The sequence below is a fragment of the Myripristis murdjan genome, chromosome 21 (genome assembly GCF_902150065.1).
Source record: "Myripristis murdjan chromosome 21, fMyrMur1.1, whole genome shotgun sequence".
In the NCBI taxonomy this organism is placed as follows: Eukaryota; Metazoa; Chordata; class Actinopteri; order Holocentriformes; family Holocentridae; genus Myripristis; species Myripristis murdjan.
In genome coordinates, this window is record NC_044000.1 from 946,142 (window position 1) to 966,923 (window position 20,782).

Genomic DNA, 20,782 nt, shown 5'->3' on the forward strand with positions numbered 1-20,782 from the left:
AACACAGCCTTATCCCACCCGCATTCAGCCTCTTACTGCTAGTACCCGCCTACCCATAGCGTTCGCTGGTTTGGTTGGTTAGTTTTAGGCACAAGGAGTGATTGATCGTCAGTGATAGGGTGAGAGAGAGTGGGGCAGGATAAGCAGCGAGTCTTCTAACAAACAGATAGACGTGTCTGCAGACACCCCGGCCCCTGATACCTCTTAAATCAAAACGTATTCAGAAATACAGGCGTGAGTGAGAAGATTCAATTACTTGGCTTGACAGTGTTAGTGAGTGGCACGCTGTGGCCTGGCAGACGTGCGGCAGTGACAGGAGAGCAACAGTCCCGCAACAGAAAGCAAACAGCAGTCACACGGTTGTTCATACCCCAAGCATCCTGAGGCTGATCAGGTTACAGCAGCTGAGTTAACACAGCTATACAGTGATGGGCAGTATTTCAAATAAATTTACAATAAGTATTAAATTACTGAGTGTTTCTTGTGAGTATTTTGTAATTTGTATTTTGTTGGACAGAAAAATAAGATGTAATTTATAACAAAATGTGAGCTTGTATTTGTGTATTTGAAATACTTAAAATACATTATTAATATGTCATTTTATTCTTAATGCCTAAAATGTAATGACATCAGTTTGAATGTATTTTTGTATTTTGAAAATACAGATTTCTTGTATTTTAATCAAACACATTTTCTCAAACCAGTATTTTGTATTTCATTTTTATAGTTTGATGATCAAGTATTGTAACTGTAGACTCTTTGATGTATTTGTGCCCATCTCTAAAGACATACCACACTGTCAACACAATCTCTGCTGTAATAGTGCTGACTGTGGACACAAACTCAACCAAAAGATTCTGTATGTTTCTAAAAACTGTTCTCTTAGGACAGCTGGGATATAACAAATTTGCTGACTGCTATGATTTTTTTTCTAGTGTCAAAGACCAACTTGGCTGTGCATGAGGACAAAAACCGGGTTCCCTTTGTCAAGGTGAGCATTACATCCACTTGTTATTTACTACATCAGAAATCAAAACAGTGGTGAGCTATTTAAGCCAAGTTGTGCGCTTTGTTCAGTGAAAGTTTTACTTCATTAAACAACACTGACATTTTGTTCAATAACAATACATACCTAGACAAAAGGAAGCACATTGGAAATGCTCATGACTATTCAAATGAAACCATTAAAAATTGTTCCCTGAAAACACCTGTTATGTCCTTTGCCAATCATTTTGTCAGCACAAAGCATAATGATGATAATGTACAGTGTGCCTCATGCCAATCTCCATCTTGCTCGCAGGGTTGTACAGAGCGCTTTGTATCCAGTCCGGAGGAGGTGATGGATGTCATTGATGAGGGCAAGGCCAACCGTCATGTTGCTGTCACAAGTGAGTGTCCAATCTTTAGTCATATTCTCATCTACCATTGTCCATCACTGTCGACCAGTGACAATATCATTTTTAGCAGGATTAAGCTGGTGTCTTCATGCTGACATGCAAACTAACTGAACGTTGAAACAGAACTGAAGTATCACTGCCAAATGCTGCTGTGAGAATGTTGTGACTTGCAGACTAGCATTTAACTAGTGAACACAGTTGGCCTGCTGGGGAGGTACACACACCTCCACGTTGTTTATCACAATTTATGCTGTTACAATCAATATAGCCACAATTACTGCTGTCATTAACATTAATATCACATTTACACCTACTGAAACCACAAACCACTATTAGTGCTATTACACAATGTAAACAGCTGTCAGTTCTTTTATTACCACTATAATTACCCCTACATGTTACAACAACTGTTACTCGTAACACCATTGTTCTCTTTTTTTTATTCTTTTTTTTATTATTCTTTTTTAAAGGAGAAAAACAGTAAAACAAGATACAATTCACCGGAAAGATAATCTCAAATTCAGTATTTCGGAGATTGTTTCGAAAAATGAATGCCAGAAGGTTGATAATTTGGGACATGCCCAGAACATGTGAGTTAAATTACAGAGATCCTGGGAGCACCTTTCACACTTATCTTCAGCTTTCTCAGGGTATAGTTTGCAGAGTCTAGCTTTGCTATAATGAAGACTGTGAACCACTTTAAACTGTATAAGGCTCAGGGAGTGATATTTAATTTGTATCCTGAAATTGCCCCAAAAGATCTCAAGGTTGAAGTAATAACTGGTATACTAATTAAGGGATCTTGTATATACAAAAGAAGATCATCAGCGTACAGCAACACCCTGTGCTCCAAGCTCCATCTCCGAATCCCCTTTAATCCATTCTCTGCCTTCAGCGCTATCGACAGCAGTTTGATTGCTATGGCAAACAGAACTGGAGAGAGAGGGCACCCCTGACTTGTTCCTCGAGAGAGAGGGAACAGTTCAGATCGTTGTGTGTTGGTGCATATCAGTGCGTAAGGGGAGGAATAAAGTAATTTGATCCAGGAGATGAGACCATTGCCAAAACTGAATTGCTATCTCAGGTTCAGTAGGTGAAGGTGGAGTATGTATGATGCTGAGAAGCCTTTGAACATTTGTGAAAGAGTGCTTCCCTTTTATGAACCCAGTCTGGTTTTCTGATATAATAGAGGGCATGACCGATTCTAATTGTTGAGCAAAAATCTTGGCAAACATCTACTGATAAGAGTGAGACTGGATGATATGAAGCACAGTTCAGCGGATCTTTGTCTTTCTTGTAAATTAAAGAGATTGAAGCCTGCAGGAGAGTGGGTGGGAGGGATGAGTACGAGTCATTGAACATATTTAATAATAATGGGGCTAGTTGATCAGAAAACCTTTTATATAGTTCAACTGGGAACCCGTCGTGACCGGGAGATTTCCCACTCTGCATTGACTGTACCGCCTCTTTGACCTCAGATAGTATTAAGGGGGCGTCTAACATTTGTTAGTTGTTCATTGAAATTTTGGGCAAGGTTAATCTCTCAAAAAATGAAGCTAGTTGGGCATTGTTATTCTGGGATTCTGAGGTGTATAGCTGGGAGTAAAACTTTTTAAAAATATTAATTGCATTTGGGTCAGAAACAATAGATCCCAATTCATCTCGCATTTGAATAATTTGGTTAGAAGCTAATTAGGAGACGGCTTTACCTCCATGTTCATACATGGATCCCCTCGAGTGTAGAAGAAGTTGTGCGGCCTCCTTGGTCAAAAGAAGATCAAGTTCAGTTTTAAGTGTTATCCTATCCTTGTACAAACTAGGTGACTGATTGGTTAAGAGCAGTTTCTCAATATTAGCAATAGATGTTTCTAATTCCTTCTGGCGTAGCTTACGATGTTTATTGGCATGAGCTGTATGTGAAATAATCTTACCTCTGAGAAATGCCTTAAGGGTTTCCCAGAGAAGGGATGCTGAAATGAAGGGATTGCCATTGGTCTTGAACTGGATCTGTCCAAAATTGGGTCCATCACACAGTTCAAATCCCCTCCTAGTAACAGCAGATGGGAATCCAAATTTGGGATACAGGCCAGGAGCTGTGTCATGAAATTTTGGTCATCCCAATTGGGAGCGTAAACTGAAACTAAGGCCACTGGCTTCTGATATAGTATGCCAGAGACTATGACATAACGGCCATTTGTATCTGTAATTATGTGTTTGGGTGTAAAATCTACATTTTTCCTGATTAGTATTGCCGCGCCCCTCGTTTTTAGACACAATTTTGAATGGAATATTTGCCCTATCCAAGGTCTTTTTAGTTTCTGTTGGTCGGAGTTACATAAATGTGTCTCCTGGATAAACATTATGTCAGCCTGTAAATTCTTAATATGTGTCATAACTTTTGTGCGTTTAATCAAAGCATTCAACCCACCAGTGTTTAAAGAGATGATCCTCACCGTCTGCCCACCACCAGCCTTTACTGCAGTCACATCTACCATAGTACAGTCCAGAACCTCAGAGGTGTCAGCTTGAACTCAGGATGCGAATAATAAAAAGAAGGAGAGGTGTAGCAAGTGAATACAGTATGATAAAATGTAATAAATGTATTGAGACCGGTTCTTCTGGATAAATTGAACACAGACAGAGAGCTTCCCTGAACATACATGAACTCAACTTCCCTATATTGTCCTTCCCGCCCCTCCTCTGATACTTGTCCATAGGATGTTAACCCATCCCGCATGTCCCACCTTCCCATGTGCACCAGTCCCCCAGCCCCCCCAATCCCAACCATAGATACCAATAATATTATCGTGAACTTCCCTTTCTGTAGCATAATCCTTTCTTCTCCCCTAAACAGCTCACCCCCCCCACCCCATTCGTAATGTTGCCCCAGACAGAAGTTTAAATTAAAAAAGGAAGAGAAAACAAAAGATATCCATAAGATTAAAATGCTAATAATAGTAGTCATAGTGAGAGAGTAAACTATTATGGATAAGCCTGAGGTTAAACTGTAAGTTGTGCTTATTCAAATCTTACACCAATATAATTTATCAAGTAATGCTAAATAATAGTTAAGTAGAAAAGAGAAATGGAAAAAAAAGAATAAATATATACCAGTAATAAGAATACCCTATTAGGAAATAAATAAAAGGGAGGGGAAAAAAGGGAAAAAGGCTAGTTCCGATATTATCTGTACTAGCATAGTACATATTTGTCGTGTAAGGATTAAAAAAAAAAAATAATAATAATAATAACAGTAAAAACTACCCTGAAGATGCACTTTAAATAGGTTTTTAAATAGGCTTAGGTGAAATAAATTTGTAATAAATAAAATAATTTAAAATAATAATAATAAAAAAATAATAATCAAAATTTTTGTGAGCTCCAGAGTAGTATGGTAGATCATTACTGAAGTAAGAGGAGCTGAGTGCTCATTAGTGTTAGTTGTGAGTGATGTTGAAGACTAATAACAAACCCTGTCTAAATCTGAATATTTGAAGCCTTAATACTCTCCTATAAATTCACGGCCCAGCATATAAAACTGTGACAGATAGTTGCATAATCTGCTAACCGCTATTGCACAGTGTGATCTTACATTCACATTACATTACCAGACTGTGACCGTTTGTGTAATGTTAGTCCGACCGTGTTAAACAAGATGTTGGGGGGCAGCTTCCTTAACGGGTAGTGACTATGGATCTGAAGAAGGAAAAGAAATAAAATAAAACACAGTAAACAATAGGAAAAAAAAGCCTTGGCTTCTTTGACTTTTCCAGCGCTTTTAATACTATCCAGCCCCCCATACTGAGAGACAAGCTCGGAAATATGGGGATGGATCCCTCCTTAATTTCCTGGATCACGGACTACCTAACAGCAAGGCCACAGTTCGTCAGGCTGAGGAATTGTGTCTCTGGGACACTGGACAGCAGCACAGGTGTCCCACAGGGGACTGTGCTAGCTCCCTTCCTGTTCACGCTCTACACATCTGACTTTAAATACAACTCTGAGTCCTGCCACATTCAGAAGTATTCAGATGATACAGCTGTGGTAGCATGTGTACAAGGTGGACAGGAGGGGGAGTATAGGGACCTTGTGGAGGCCTTCAGGGCTTGGAGTGATACGAATGGCCTTCTTCTGAACACCACCAAGACTAAGGAGATGGTGGTGGACTTCAGGAGAACTAAGCCACCCTGTCAGCCGGTCTGCATAAGAGGGGAGGCCATCGAGGTTGTGCAGACCTACAAGTACTTGGGTGTGGTCCTAGACAACAAGCTGGACTGGTCTGCAAACACAGACGCGTTGTACAAGAAGGGGCAGAGCCGACTCTTCTTCCTGAGGAGGCTCAGGTCATTTGAAGTCTGCAGTGACTTGCTGCATATGTTTTACCAGACTGGTGGCAAGTTCTCTGTTTTATGCTGCAGTCTGTTGGGGAGGCAGCATGACGGACAGAGACAGAAGGCACCTGGAAAGGCTGGTGAAAAAGGCCAGCTCAGTGCTGGGCAGGAAGCTGGACGGACTGACAACTGTGGTGGAGGGGCGCACGCTGAAGAGGCTGCAGGCAATAAGGGATAATGTGAAGCATCCTCTCCACAACATCCTGGCTGGACAGAGGAGCAACCGCCGTGAGCGGCTCAAATCACTGCACTGCAGGACGGAGAGGTTTAAATGTCCTTTGTCCCCACAGCCATAAGGCTCTTTAACAACTCTTAAGGCCTTTTAACACTTCCTAAACCCCCACCACCCCCCACATCCACATCTGGACTGGACTTGAGCAATAATTGTGCTGCTTCTATGTTGCTTTTATTATGTATTTTTTTTTTCTTTTTTATATTTATTTATTTATTTATCTATTTATTATTATATGTTATGTTTTGAGCTGCTGGATACCTGAATTTCCCTGTGGGATGAATAAAGTATATTCTATTCAATTCTATTCTATTCTATTCTATTGCAAATTTAAAAAATTACATTTTTGACTTTGATATATTTGTGAGTAGAACTTTCATCAGGTCTTTCATTGAACAACAAAAAGCATGAATGTTAAATAAAATAAACTTAAAATAAACATATTCCCTGACCCCTGTCATAAAATGAAAGCATTTTCTCTCAAGTTTCTCGAGCCTCTGGTCTCTGCGTTTTCTCTGATGAGCAATCCTCAGTCAGCATGCTAAATCAAACCAGAACCTACGTTCTTGTACAGCAACAGAAAACTGGCCAGCAGAAGACACAGCATCACAGTTGAGCTAGCTGGCACCATGATACATAGCCTCTTAAATAGCTACTGTACAAACACATTTTGATTTATTTTTTTGTTAGTTAAACTTTAATACCATAGATCAAATATATTTACCTCAATAATATCATCAAAATGTCCTTGACTGGATGTCGTCTGTGGGCTCAATGCAGCAGTGTGGGTTCACCAGTCCTGCTGCAGAAATGATCTGTGCACAGGGCTGAGGTGTGCACAGTGCAGGACAGAAACTCTACTGAATCTGCATTAAATCTGCTTGTTTTAACCAAGATTATGCTGCAAGATGTTTTTCAACTACATTTAAATTCCCTGTTATAAGCTAACCTGCAATTTTGCAAATTTCCAGTTTATTCCCCTTAATTCTCATGCATTCCTACTAATTACCATGGAAAGAAATTTATTTAAGGTTTTATTTCACCCACTTAAAAATTCACTTCTTTTTCTTTCTCATTTCTTGTAGCAATTTATTTCTTGTCATTTTTTAAACAAATTTTAGGAGTAATTTGTTGTAAATGTATGGTAGTTTTCTTGTGATTTAATTTCAAATATAAATATTTTATAAGAAATACAAATAATTTTCTTCTTTTTCTTTCTTTCATTTGTTTTTTGTAATTTTTGGATTATTTTCTTGCAACATTTTTTATTAGTTACTTGCTAATTTGCCCTTTTTCCCCATGTTTTTGAAAGAAATCAACTGAATTTGCTCAGATTTTTTATACATGTTCGAGATGTGTTGCTAACAGAGAAAGAGACAAACAATTTGACAATGGTGAAAACCTAGCTTGTGTGTTTGGGGCAATGAGCCCAATTTGCCATATGATAAACCTTGTGTAATACCTCTGTCCCTCCTGTAGACATGAATGAGCACAGCTCCCGCAGTCATAGCATCTTCCTGATCAACATCAAGCAGGAGAACATGGAGACAGAGCTGAAACTGTCAGGGAAACTCTACCTGGTCGACCTGGCTGGAAGTGAGAAGGTTGGAGTTGTTTCATGCTGTCTCATCTTTTTTATGTTACTGTTACGTTCATTGTTTTAGTTAAACTATAGTTTGTCTTAGTAAGATTTTTATTGTCCCATAGCAACTACCCCGCAAAAAAATAAAATTAAACTCCGTCTATAATTGCAGATCAGGGACAACAGTCACAATAAGTAATCAGACAACAGGTCCAGTAAGGTGAAGGCAAAATTAAGGTCCAGTATAACAAGCAGGGGTCCAAATACCAGGTGAATAATCAGGCAATAGGTCTGGCTAGGAGAAGGCAAAGGCAAAGTCCATGAAAAGGAGCAGAGGTCTGAAACACACCAGGAGAAAATGCACAAGGCTAGGAAGTAACACTGCACTGCTTGATGCTAAGGGCAAAGATGAACTGGCACTGAGGTGAGGAAACACAGAGACTATAAACACAGTGGACTAGACTAGAGATTAGAGACACAGTGGAAAATGCTGTGGGAACTCACACAGGGGCAGGAAGTGAAGTTATCTAAAATGAGAGGGAGAGTGAGTATAACAAAATGGTCTACAGTTAATTTTATCCGAGTCGTATTTTGAGTCCTTACCTGTTCTCCTTCAGTCGTCATAATCTTTCAGAAAGCAATTAAGTTGAGTAAATAATTGTTGACAATGTCAATTCTGTGTGCTTGTTTCCATTTAGTGTGATTTTGTGTCAGTGTCTTTGTATTATTTTAAGACAGAAAAGCTCATGATAACAGCTCTTGAATTAAGAAAAATGATCTCGTTTAGTATCTCTGGTTGAAATATCTTTTCACTCAAATCAAGAAAGAAACAAACAGTGAAAGAAGAATTAGCAAGGTAGTATTGAGTTTATTTGACTTAATACAGTACTTGGAATGAGTGTTTTACTACTTATTTCAAGAGACTTATTTCTAGCCTGTGTCTTCTCAAAACAAATATTTATTTCTTATATTTAGATAGTTACTTTTGGCAGTGTGACACCCTCTGGGTATTTGTCTCCCTCCTCACTAGGTCAGTAAGACTGGGGCAGAGGGAGCTGTGCTGGATGAAGCCAAGAATATCAATAAGTCTCTCTCTGCCCTTGGAAACGTCATCTCTGCTCTTGCTGAAGGAACTGTAAGAAAATCAGTGTTTTTTTGTGTGTTTGTTGTCAGACATTCCACCACACATGATGTCACTGCATTCCATCTCAGGAAAACATCTGTCTGAAACTGATGTCAAGTAGGAACACAGGTGGAAAACTATTCTAGAGTATTTTTTCAACCACTCTCCTGGAATGGATGTCAAAGTAATCCCATTGTATTGTCCTCAGAGTAATTTTATGTATTTATGTAACCTTTACTTAACAAGGGATTTCCCTCTGAGATTAAAATGAAATAGTTTTTTGTTACCCTATTTAAATCTGTGATTCTTTTTTTTAGTCCCTTTTGTTTCACATGAACTTTGATTTACAGGCCAAGGAATCAGCCTGTTGTGATGTGGAAATAGCTTTGGTCCGCATTAAAATTTAGAACTCAGTGTGTGTGTGTGTGTGTGTGTGCGCGCGCGCGCGCGTGCGCGCTTGTGTAGGTGTGTGGGTGAAAAATCACTTTTGTCTGTCACCTGATAAAATATTACTTCATGTTCATGGATGGAAAATGAATATATGAGTGTGACAGTGAAGTGTTTTTAGTGTCAAGACATACTGTACAATAATGCACATAGCTCATGTGTCCTTCTCCCTCCCTGTCCATAGAAAACACATGTTCCCTACAGAGACAGCAAGATGACCCGTATCCTGCAAGACTCTCTGGGTGGAAACTGCCGTACCACCATCATCATCTGCTGCTCCCCTTCTGTTTACAACGAAGCTGAAACCAAGTCCACCCTCATGTTTGGACAGAGGTGGGCTGGCATTGTTTCATTATCACAGTGAAGCTGACACATCGCAACTTGTCAGTGACCACTAGAGCAAATTTGTCTCTACATTTTAGTGCGCAGCCCCTACGATTCAAGCTCCAAGTTATTTTGAATATTATACTGTATATATATATATATATATATATATAGTATAATATATATATTTAATATATTATACTATAAATTTCACCACATATCAATTTAAATCCCTTGATTTTCAAATATGAATATGTGAATATATGTAAGGAAATTATTATAGTTCTAAAATACCACTGCTTGCTTCAGGAAAAGATTAGCAGAAACGCGAAGTACATACATTTCGTAGCTATTACGCTAAATATGCAAGGTGCCAGGGTTGCCAGAGAGAGTGACAGAGAGAATTGGGCTGTTGGCGCTGTTGTTCCTTGTTTGTCTGTTTGTTTTGCTTATTTTATCTACTGTGGCCACCATCTCATCTCTAGTCCTGTTCAATCTCTTTGTAGAATTGTGACTTTTTCTATTGTCATACCTGCCCAGGGACTACAGGTGGAAATTAGCACTGTTGCTATAACCTGGCCCAAGACATCTTTTCTTGTCTTACAAGATTAATGTTTATTTGTACATTGTCCCTGTTTCAAATTAATAAATTCCTATTCCTATTCCTATTCTCAGTCTCTCACAGTGCCCGTGAATATAGAAATATAAGAAGATGGTAACCATCAAGCTTCCTAGTCCCTGCTGTTACTCTGTCCTTTTTTCAGGGCTAAGACTATCAAGAACACGGTGTCAGTGAACCTGGAGTTGACAGCCGAGGAGTGGAAGAAAAAGTATGAGAAAGAGAAGGAGAAGACGAGGAGTCTGAAAATCATGATCCAGAAACTCGAGAATGAGCTGAAACGCTGGAGGAAAGGTAACAAAGAAGCAAGAGAGCAAGTTAGCACAGAGAATGAACATGGGATCATGTGACCAGTTTACCAAAATCAAACTCAGGTTAGCAATCACCTCAGTGTGCATTAGCACATTAGCACAGGTACTAGACAGTGTTATACCACAAATGAGTGCTAAGTCATGGCAAAAAAAACGTAGGCAAAAAAGGGTGGTTTGCTACCTAAGTCTGAGCACTGGAGAAGGAGAGATGAGTGCACTCTTCTGGTTTTCTTTCTTTTTTGGGGGAGCTAATTTTCTGGTAATTTTCTTGTTGTTTTTTCAATAACGTTCTTGTAATTTTTGCTAAATGAAATCAAGAAAGAAACAAAATATGAAAATGATCTTTCATACATTTTCTGCACTCAACAATTTCTAGTGGATTAAATTGTAGTGAAATTAAGCTTCATTTTGCTGAGGACGCCCTGGAAGTAGAGTTGGGGAAGGGATTACTCATAACCATAATAACCAAACTAAGTAAATGAATGATAGACAGTAAGCTATACAAAGAAACCTGTACGTGTCAAAACGGGATAATGAAGGAAAACTGTACAGATACTACAGACACAAACACAGTAAACATACAGGGAGGAGCGCAATGTGTTGATAGAATTAGCTGAAGGAGAGGATGATGCAAAAACAACATGTAACAAGTACCATAATGCCCAGAGCTCAAGAGGCACTGGAGGTTTACTCAAACCTATACAACTTTGCTGACTTTTAGTCCAGTAATTTTAGGCCAAAATTGGGATCAACCTAGGACAAATTGCAAGAGAAGCAAAATCAACTGGTTTTGTATCCTCAGTTTGTCCTGAGTGAGGGAAAAAAAGTCCCAAGGAATCCCATTGGTGGAAAGTTTTGAAAATCACCTATATGTGACCATATAATACCAAAAAACACCCTTTTTAACACACAGGTGAATGAGGTTCAACATTTTACTTTCAGATATCACTATAAAAATTCACAAGTTGATTACACACATAAAGACAAGAAAAAAAGTCAATTACAAGTTCTTTGAATTATTCTGTCCCTCTGAGCTACAGAGGGACAGGGACATCCCAAAACTACTCATCAGCCACTCATCAGTTTTGGTTCATCCTCATGCACTCATCTCTCTCTCTCTCTCTCTCTCTCTCTCTCTCTCTCTCTCTCTCTCTTTTTCTTCTCTAATTTGTAGAGCGTGGTCTTTACCTGCTCTACCTGTAAAGTGTCATGAGATAACTTTGTTGTGATTTGATATATAATAAATAAAGACTGATAGATTGATTGACAGTAAAGTGCCCATTCTGTGTGACATTTTACGATTTTTTCAGTTATGAAGATAATCACACCAAAATGGTTTAAATTTGTAAAGTACTGATGCTATGGTCATTATATTTTAGGTTAATAATGAACAAATAATAAACAATAAATGAATATAAGACACAGAAGCAAGCTACAATGGTCTAATATTGAGGAAGTTCAATATTCGTGAGTGGTGAAATAGCCCCATGTTTGGGATAAAAAAATGAAGAACTTGCATAAAGAAAAAATGTTTTAAATCCTAAGAAAGAATAAGCTTTGAACTTTAAATGAAAACAGAGATCAGATTTTTTAAGACATTCCCACATGCAGTTATGGGCCAATGAAAATGTGACATGAAAACTTTTTTTTGGATTTGGAGAAGCTGCCATCCAGAAACCGATGCATATATCTGACTAACCATTAATGCTTTGAACAGTCCATGTATGTATCTCAAAGCTCTGAAAAAATCAAGAAGCTGGATCATATACAAAGTTGTTTTCTGAAGGCCCAAACATGGTCGACCACGAAACCCATGTAATTTTTTTTTCCATTTTTGAGGTGCTGGCATGCCTACCAGTTATGATGTATGACAGATGTTTTTGTGTTTCTGAGAGAGTAGGTGGAGGTGTATTACTGCACCAAATTTCAGTTTCCTATGTGGTGAAGTTCCTGAGATATTGACACCTGAAAATGGAGGAAAAATAAAGACGCGCGAAAATCGCACCAAAATCGACACATACTCCCCTCACTAAATTGGCCGTATCTCAAAAAATATTCATCCAAGCAAACTAAAATTTTACAGTGTGCCTATTGGATAAATAAAGAACAGCTGGTGAATTTTTCAGAATTTTTTGAGACCCAAGTGCGTGGGCCATTTGTTGAAATGACATGGAATGACCCATATATACACTACTCACAAAAAGTTAGGGATATTTGGCTTTCAGGTGAAATTTACGGAAAATGTAAAAAGTTCACGCTACAGTGATATTATATCATGAAAGTAGGGCATTTAAGTAGAAGCATACACTGGTGATTTCCTCATCTCAAACAATTTCTTGAAACAAAAGCCAACAACAGTGGTGGGTATACCACAACAAAAAATGTCAGTGTCTCAATAACTTGTCATGTGCCCTTCAGCATCAATTACAGCTTGACAACGACGTCTCATGCTGTTCACAAGTCGACTTATTGTCTGCTGAGGCATGGCATCCCACTCTTCTTGAAGGGCGGCCCTCAGGACATTGAGGTTCTGGGGTACAGAGCTCCGAGCCTCTACACAGCGACTCAGCTGATCCCATAGGTTTTCTATGGGATGCAGGTCTGGACAAAGTGCAGGCCACTCCATCTGAGGTACCCCAGTCTCCAGCAGCCGTTCCCTAATGATGCGACCTCGATGAGCTGGAGCATTGTCGTCCATGAAGATGAAATTAGGCCTGTGTTGTTCATGCAGGGGCACAATGACTGGATTAATGATGTTATTCAGGTAGTATGGGCTTGTCACTGTACCATTCACAAAGTGTAGGGCAGTTCTGTACTGACTAGACACACCTGCCCACACTGTAACACCACCACCACCAAAGGCTCGTCTGGTGACAACAGTGGCTGATGCATAGGGCTCTCCTTGACGTCTCCAACATCGTTGGCGGCCATCATTTCTGCTCAACATGAATCGGCTTTCATCAGAGAACAGCACTGAGGCCCACTGGTCCCTCATCCAGCGTAAATGCTCCCTGGCCCATGCAAGACGATGACACCTGTGCCTGGTGGTGTGGTCAGGTACCCTTGCAGGTCGTCTAGCACACAGACCATGCTGATGTAAACGGTTTCGAATGGTCTGACGTGACACTTGGGTGCCTCTCACCTCCCTTAAACGTGCCTGGAGTTGAGTGGCATTCATCATCCGGTTCCGCAGGGCACTGTTCACAATGAAGCGGTCATCAGTGTGGGATGTGGCCAAAGGACGTCCACTTCTATGCCTTTCTGTGACTCTTCCAGTCTCTCTGTATCTCTGTTGCAACCTGCTGATGACACTCTGTGACACTCTAAGCTCAGTGGCCACTTCCGTCTGAGAACATCCTGTTTGAAGCCTCGCAATGGCGAGGTGCTGCTGATGTGAACAGCATGATGAGGAGGACTGTTTAAATACCAATTCTAATTGAATCAGGAAATTTATTGGTCGATTCATGGATCAAACACCTGTTGTGAATTTTGCCGTTAAGTTCCTTGTTAGAGAACAGCAACTTGTGCAAAAAGTACTGAAACATTGAACAGTTGGACATGTGCATTCAAAAGTTAACAGAAGGTCACATTAAGTTCACCTGTAAAGGTTATAATGCATTTTAGGTTCATCCTGAAATTTCACCCGAAAGCCGAATATCCCTAACTTTTTTGAGTAGTGTATATATATATATGTGTGTGAGTATATGTGTATATACAGTGGTGGAAAAAAGTTTTTGGACATCCCATGCATTTGTGAAATATTGCATTAAGAATCACTCTTAGGTCTTCAAGTGCAATTTCTTTTACTACAGTCACAGCCAAAACACTAAATAAATCCTAAAAAAGCCATTCAAAACTTAAAATTGATTGGTTCCATAAAAATACATAAGAAATTTTGAGTATTGGGTCATTTTGGTACCAGTGATGAAAGTCGTTCTTTTTATTAAAAGACACAATTTTTGTTGCCAAGCTTCGTGTCTATATAAAGCCAGCACATTTGAAAGTTCTTCAGACACAAAAATGGCTAAAACAAGGAACCTAACACAGGAAACACACCTGAAGATAAAGATTCTCAGCCAGGAAGGGTACAGCTGCCGCCAGATAGCCAGGAAGTGCAGATGCAGTCCTTCAGCAGTTGGATACACTCTGCAGAAATACAGACGAACCAACAGCTTGGAAGACAAACCAAGATCTGGGTGTCCAAGGGTTTCTTCAGCAAGAAATGACCGCATCCTGATCCGCATGTGCAGCAAAACCACCGAATGACATCACAGGAGCTTCAGCAGCAGTGGTCAAACCAAACTGGTGTCCAGTGTTCCACCCGCACTGTACGTGGCCGACTTTTAGATCATGGCTTAAGGTCCTACAAGGCTATCAAGAAGCCCCTGATCAATGAGAAACAGAGGTTAGCCCGGCGTCGTTGGGCCCAGGAACACAAGAACTGGACAGCCAGGAACTGGAAGATTCTGTGGTCAGATGAGTCCAGTTTCCAGCTTTAGTTTTGTTAGTTTTGTTAGTATTTGTTTGTATCTGTCTTATGCAGCCACACGTTTTGAAACACAAAAAAGGTTTTTCCATAATATTTGAGATTGTGTAAAATTTTAAGGGTGTCCAAAAACCTTTTTCCACCACTGTATATATATATATATATATATATATATGTATATATATATATACCTGTCCAGCACTCAGTAACAAGGACAGGAAGGTAGCACTAGTTGGGGTGAAATAATATCAGATTTTTCCTTACCTATTAATGATGCTGGGCTACAGGAGAAGCTGAGCCCCTTTAAAGTAGGTAGGGAGTGAATGTAAGGCCGACAAACCCTCATGTTTGTCATGTTATTCTTATTCCAGTGCAAGGGCACTGACAGGGTATTCATGTGAATTGTGGAGTGCAGGATTGGAAGTTTATACCAGGTACTGGGGTATAGCAGTCAAAAAGAAAAGCTTTTCTTATGTAGGCTGCTATGCATTACTCTTCTTCCTCTGTCTCTCTCTTCAGGTGAGGCTGTTCCAGTGGAGGAGCAGTTGAGTAGCAAAGACAAGAAGACAAGTGGCAGTGAGGCCACACCTGTGATTGACACTTTTGCTCTGCCTGCTGCCCCCCTGTCAGATGAGGAAAAGACCCAGTATGAAAACCTCATTACTGATCTTTACCAGCAGTTGGATGACAAGGTGAACTCAGATCTACATGCCTTTGTTTAATCAAAAAACCTCAGACTGACCATGTTTATTGAGCTTTTACATCACACACCAAAATGGGCTACATCCAGTCTAGTCCTTTGCTGTGTGTAATTGTGTGAACCTGAAGTGGGACAGTTCTGGTGAAAATTACCTTAAAGGATGATACCAATGATTTTCAATGTTTTACTGCAATTTACCCACATTTTACATTGCAGTAAACTTTTTTTTTCACAACATGTAAGCAAAATTCCTGCATTTTGTTGAAAAGACCATTCAGAAACCACAGAACTGATAATTTGGTGTGTAAAGCAAATGTTTCCCCAGTAACTATTTTCCTGTTGAAAAATACTTCCTGGGTCCAGTTCTGGTTCCCCAATTTCAAGTCATCAGAACAAAACGGTGCTGCTGCTTTTAGGAAAACTAATGCGGGCAACTTTATTACAATGATGGAATACTGGTGTAAAGAAAGTTTGAAGTCTCTGAAAGTTCATTTTCATATCATAGTGGAATGAATGGAAACCAATGGCTGGATAAAAGGGAGGAAAATGATATCGGAGTTGTAAAATATGACTGCTTGCTTTGGGAAAAGATTAGCAGAAACACAAAGTACAGTTAGGCCCATAAGTATGTGGACAGTGACACAATATTTATAATTTTGCCCTTGGACACCACTACATTGGATTTAAAATGGAGTAATTAAGACATGATTGAAGTGCAGCCTTTCAGCTTTAATTTAAGGGGGTGAACAAAAATATGGTATTAACCATTCAGGAATTAAAGCCAGTTTTATACATTGTCACCCCATTTTCAGAGGCTCAAAAGTAATTGGACACTTGACTAAAAAGCAGTTTCTCTCTTTATCCTCATTATTCCATGACAAATTAAGAAAATAAAAGGTCTGCAGTTCATTGCAAGTGTCTGTATTTGCGTTTGGTATGTTGATCAAACCCTCAATATGCAATCCAAAGAGGTGTCTATGGTGAGTAAGGTGAGGTGAGTAAGGTCATCATTAGGCTCAAAAAGCAAAAAAAAAAAAATCTATCAGACAGATAGCAACAATTTTAGGAGTAGTCAAATCAACGGTTTGGTATATCCTGAAAAAGAAGGAATGCACTAGTAAGCTCCATCCATCCATCCATTTTTAGCCGCTGATCGCAGTGGCAGCATACTTATGGACCTAACTGTATACATTTTGTAAATATTACGCTAAACATGCAAAATCACTGCAACGGTTCTTCTGCAAAATCACTGCAACGGTTCTTCCATCTGTGCTGCATTGAGGTATAAATTGAATTAGAGAACGACCGATTAATCGGCAGGCCTTTAAGTATCGGCTCCAATAGTACTAATTACTAATTAGTTACTATTGGCCTTAACACTATCGGCCTCACCAATAGTATTGGCTGACCGATAGTATTGGCCAAACATTACTAAAACAAGCTGAGCATGCGCCGCGGTCAATAGTCTGGAGTAGATAGATAGATATAGGTAGATAGATAAGTCAGAGTAAATTGAATAGTCAGTGACTTTTGTATGTTGGTATGTTGGAATTTTTCAAAGAAATGAAATGCATTTGTTTTTCTACTATATATCCGTTTCAAAAAGTAATGTCTTGTTTGTAATTTAGATACATCCTCTCAAATGATATGTTGTAATCAAGGTTCTGATAGCTTCAATTATATTCCACAGGCCAATTATACCTGAATGCTTAAATAATAATGGAATTGGTATTTAAAATGGGTAAAATTGTGTCATGATAGGGAAACCTAATATGCATAGAATATTATTTTTTATTTTTAGCATTTTTTGGCAATTTTACAGTAATGTTTCTTTCTTTTCTTTGTCTTTATTTTTTGTAATTGCGGTTTTGCAATTTTTTGTAATATGATTATTTTCTTGCAATTGAATTTTAATACAGTATATAATGCTTTTGCGAGAAATCATGTGAATTTGGCTTGAGGCTAATTTTTCAGATCCCTCCTCAGATAATTGCAAACACTGATGTTGGCCTGTAATCAAAAACCTTTTTCAGGGTCTAATAGTATAGTATAATCTTAATGTTGGTATAAAAAAGGAAGATGTTTTTATTGTAGCTGTAAATGGCCTTTCACTCATCTATGTTGAGTGAGTGAGTTTGACCCTGTTTCAGTCAGTACATCCTGTAATCTGGTACAATATGATGAATCATCATGCCTCTCCTCTGTTGTCAGGATGATGAGATCAACCAGCACAGTCAGATGGTTGAGAAGCTCAAGGAGCAGATGATTGATCAAGATGAGGTAAGCCTCAGTCATATGTTATTTTACTGACTCGCTGTCCTTTGTTCCCTTAAAGCTAAAATGTGTAACTGTGCTCGATGAGCCAGAAAGTATATTATCAGTCCTTCCCTGCTCCCCTTCCATTTGTCATGACGCTGTTTAGTGCTTTTCATAACATTGGCTGTAATTGAGTTATGTACGCAGTACACATTAGCTTCACACACAAGCTCTACTATGGGCAGCAGCTGCTGTAATTTGTTAAGGACATCACTTGCCATTCGTTTTGATCTGAGTTCTACCTCTCCTTGAATCCTCTTTGTTGTTGCCATCTGGATGAGCTATCATCTAGACTGATGCTATGGGAGATAAATCAGCACCCATTAAGGAAACACAGTCTCTGAAGCAGCAGTGGATGTTGCTGATCTCAAAACAAACAAACAAAAAACCCTGACACTGATGTGTAATATGATCAGTACTGTGTCACTCTACTGTCAAAAATGGCATAGTGATTTGCAAGTTGTGTACAGCACAGGTAAAGGCACATTGCTGCTGCCATGTTTTTCTCACTCACATTTTGACCAGAACCCCACTTTTGTTCCTGATTACCATTTAATTGCAGAGAGTAATGTTGAATTGGATGACAGAGTTGTAGTGCTTTATATTGGGATTTTTCATGCCCGTCCCATTGACTTCAATAGTAGTGGCACCAAAGTCTGGCACTAGAGCAAATGTGGAAAGCTGATGTGTCTATGACATATTGTCCCTTCCCTCTTTCTGTGTTTCTTGAAAAGCAGGGGAGGTGATTTTGATGAGAATCCTATTTCCATGGTAACACCACCACTCTTGTATTGAGAGAAGGAAGCTTTTTTAACAGTGAACAGAGACAATAACTATCTCAGTTAGCCCAATGCAACACTGTCATGCCAACATTGTTTATCTCTCTGTCACCAACATTTTACACTGAACCTGTCCATCCCTATGTTCATCCATCTGTTCATCCATCCATCCTTACAACCTTCAATCAATCAATCCATACATTCTTCCAAATTTCATGTTCATCTACCCCTCTCTCCCTTCCTCCATTAATTCTTCCACCCCCCCCCTTCTCTCCATCTATGCATTCACTGACCCATGCATCTGTTGGTCCATCACTCCTTCTCTCTATCCATCCATTTACTCATCTGACCATTTCTTCATTCCTTGCTCCCTCTATTCTTGCAGTTGTTGGCGTCTTCCCGTAAGGATTATGAGCGCCTCCAGGAGGAGCTGTCTCGCATGCAGAGTGACAACGAATCAGCCAAAGAGGAGGTGAAGGAGGTGCTGCAGGCCCTGGAGGAGCTGGCCGTCAACTATGACCACAAGAGTCAAGAGGTGGAAAACAAGCACCGCAGCAATGAGCAGCTCAGTGAGGAGCTGAGCCAGAGGACTGTGAGTCCACACTGGTAAACAGAGGGGAGCATACATCAGTAGGACGTGCCACATATAGGCATGCTGTCTTTGTTAAAATATTATTTTTCTGTCAGTACTGCTTTATCATACTGTACACAGTGGGCAGGGGAAGGGCAGCACCAGCTGTGAGCTGGATTCAGACTCATGGTGTTGTGTGTACGTGGTAGATGATACTTGCCCAGGATGCCCCCAAATGGAAACACTCTCTTAACAGTGAGTGTTGGTGTGGTGTTATAATGTCTAGTGCTGGAGACATTGTAAAAGTATACCTAAGATGAGGAGAACCAAGCAGGTTAATTGGAAATGTGTCCCAACACAGCTGTTAGCACTGCGTTAGCAGCTGGGGATGTTATAATAAACAAGAAAGAAGATATATGATATGTAATAAGATAAGCTGCTTACTTTCCCGGTTTAGCCCTTTGAAACGCAGGAGGCTGTGTGTTAACCATCAACATTCACTTTATTTCTTTTTAGTTTTATTGATTGATTGATTGATTTTTTTGTTTGGAGAGGGGGGGATTATTTGGTTGTCTTGTATTTTATGTCTGTAATTTCATGGTAATTTTGTTGTAAATTAATTTTAGATACATAATCTTAATAACAATTTTAATCACTTATTGTTGTTCTAGTAAATTTTCTGGCATATGTTTTTTGGCTAATATTATGGTAATTGTCTTGTGATTTTTTTTTTTTTTTTATTAATCCTTTGCTGATTTTTGGGTTGTTTTCTGTTAATTGTCTTGTCTTTTTATGGTAACTTTCTTGTATTTTTTTTTTTTTTTTTTTTTTTTTTTTTTTACAATTGTGGGGAGTAATTTTGTGGTAATATGGTTATTTTCATCCCATTAATTGTAAAATATATAATCTTTTTGAAAAAAAAAATCAGTTAAATTCTAAGGTTTCAAAGGATTAATTAATTGTATGCCTAATTGTATACAATTAATTGTATTAATTAATTAATTGTATTGCTAATCAGTGTCTTTACACTCATTAGCACACTGTGCCTTAAATGTACAAGTTAAGCTTCACTTGACTTTCTACAGGCTCAAAACGTGTGATCATGTGTGTTTTGGCAGAGCACTCTGGAGTGTGTGCAGAGGGAGCTGGCCACCCTGCAGGAGCTCAGCAGTCACCACAAGAAGAGAGCTACAGAGATTATGAGTCTGCTGCTCAGAGACCTCAGCGACATCGGCAGCGTCCTTGGCACCACTGACCTCAAAGCAGTAAGAACCTAAACATAAATCCCGCACAAATAATCAAAAAACATAAATAATCTCAGTTTTTTAAAAAAACACAATTTTTCAGATGAATTAGGAAGAATGGCTACATGTAAGTAACATCACGGCTGTGATTTGGTTGCAATAGATCATCTGTAGATTATCACAGCCATGACTTTGTAGCAACAGTGTTGTTCCGATTGCCATTTTTTAACTTTTTTTTTTTTTTTTTTTGGCATTTCTGC

At 39.1% G+C, this 20,782-nt stretch overlaps 1 protein-coding gene across 1 annotated transcript in view; it reads left to right on the plus strand.

Annotated features, from left to right (window-relative positions):
* The window catches only part of kif5c (kinesin family member 5C), a 54,256-nt gene that overhangs the window by 18,861 nt on the left and 14,613 nt on the right, over nucleotides 1-20,782 (plus strand). The window contains exons 6-15 of the mRNA XM_030081243.1: nucleotides 936-991; nucleotides 1,301-1,388; nucleotides 7,500-7,624; nucleotides 8,633-8,737; nucleotides 9,357-9,505; nucleotides 10,261-10,409; nucleotides 15,432-15,604; nucleotides 17,824-17,892; nucleotides 19,093-19,299; nucleotides 20,397-20,543. Coding sequence (XP_029937103.1) covers nucleotides 936-991; nucleotides 1,301-1,388; nucleotides 7,500-7,624; nucleotides 8,633-8,737; nucleotides 9,357-9,505; nucleotides 10,261-10,409; nucleotides 15,432-15,604; nucleotides 17,824-17,892; nucleotides 19,093-19,299; nucleotides 20,397-20,543 — 1,268 coding nt within the window. The remainder of the gene's footprint in view (nucleotides 1-935; nucleotides 992-1,300; nucleotides 1,389-7,499; nucleotides 7,625-8,632; nucleotides 8,738-9,356; nucleotides 9,506-10,260; nucleotides 10,410-15,431; nucleotides 15,605-17,823; nucleotides 17,893-19,092; nucleotides 19,300-20,396; nucleotides 20,544-20,782) is intronic.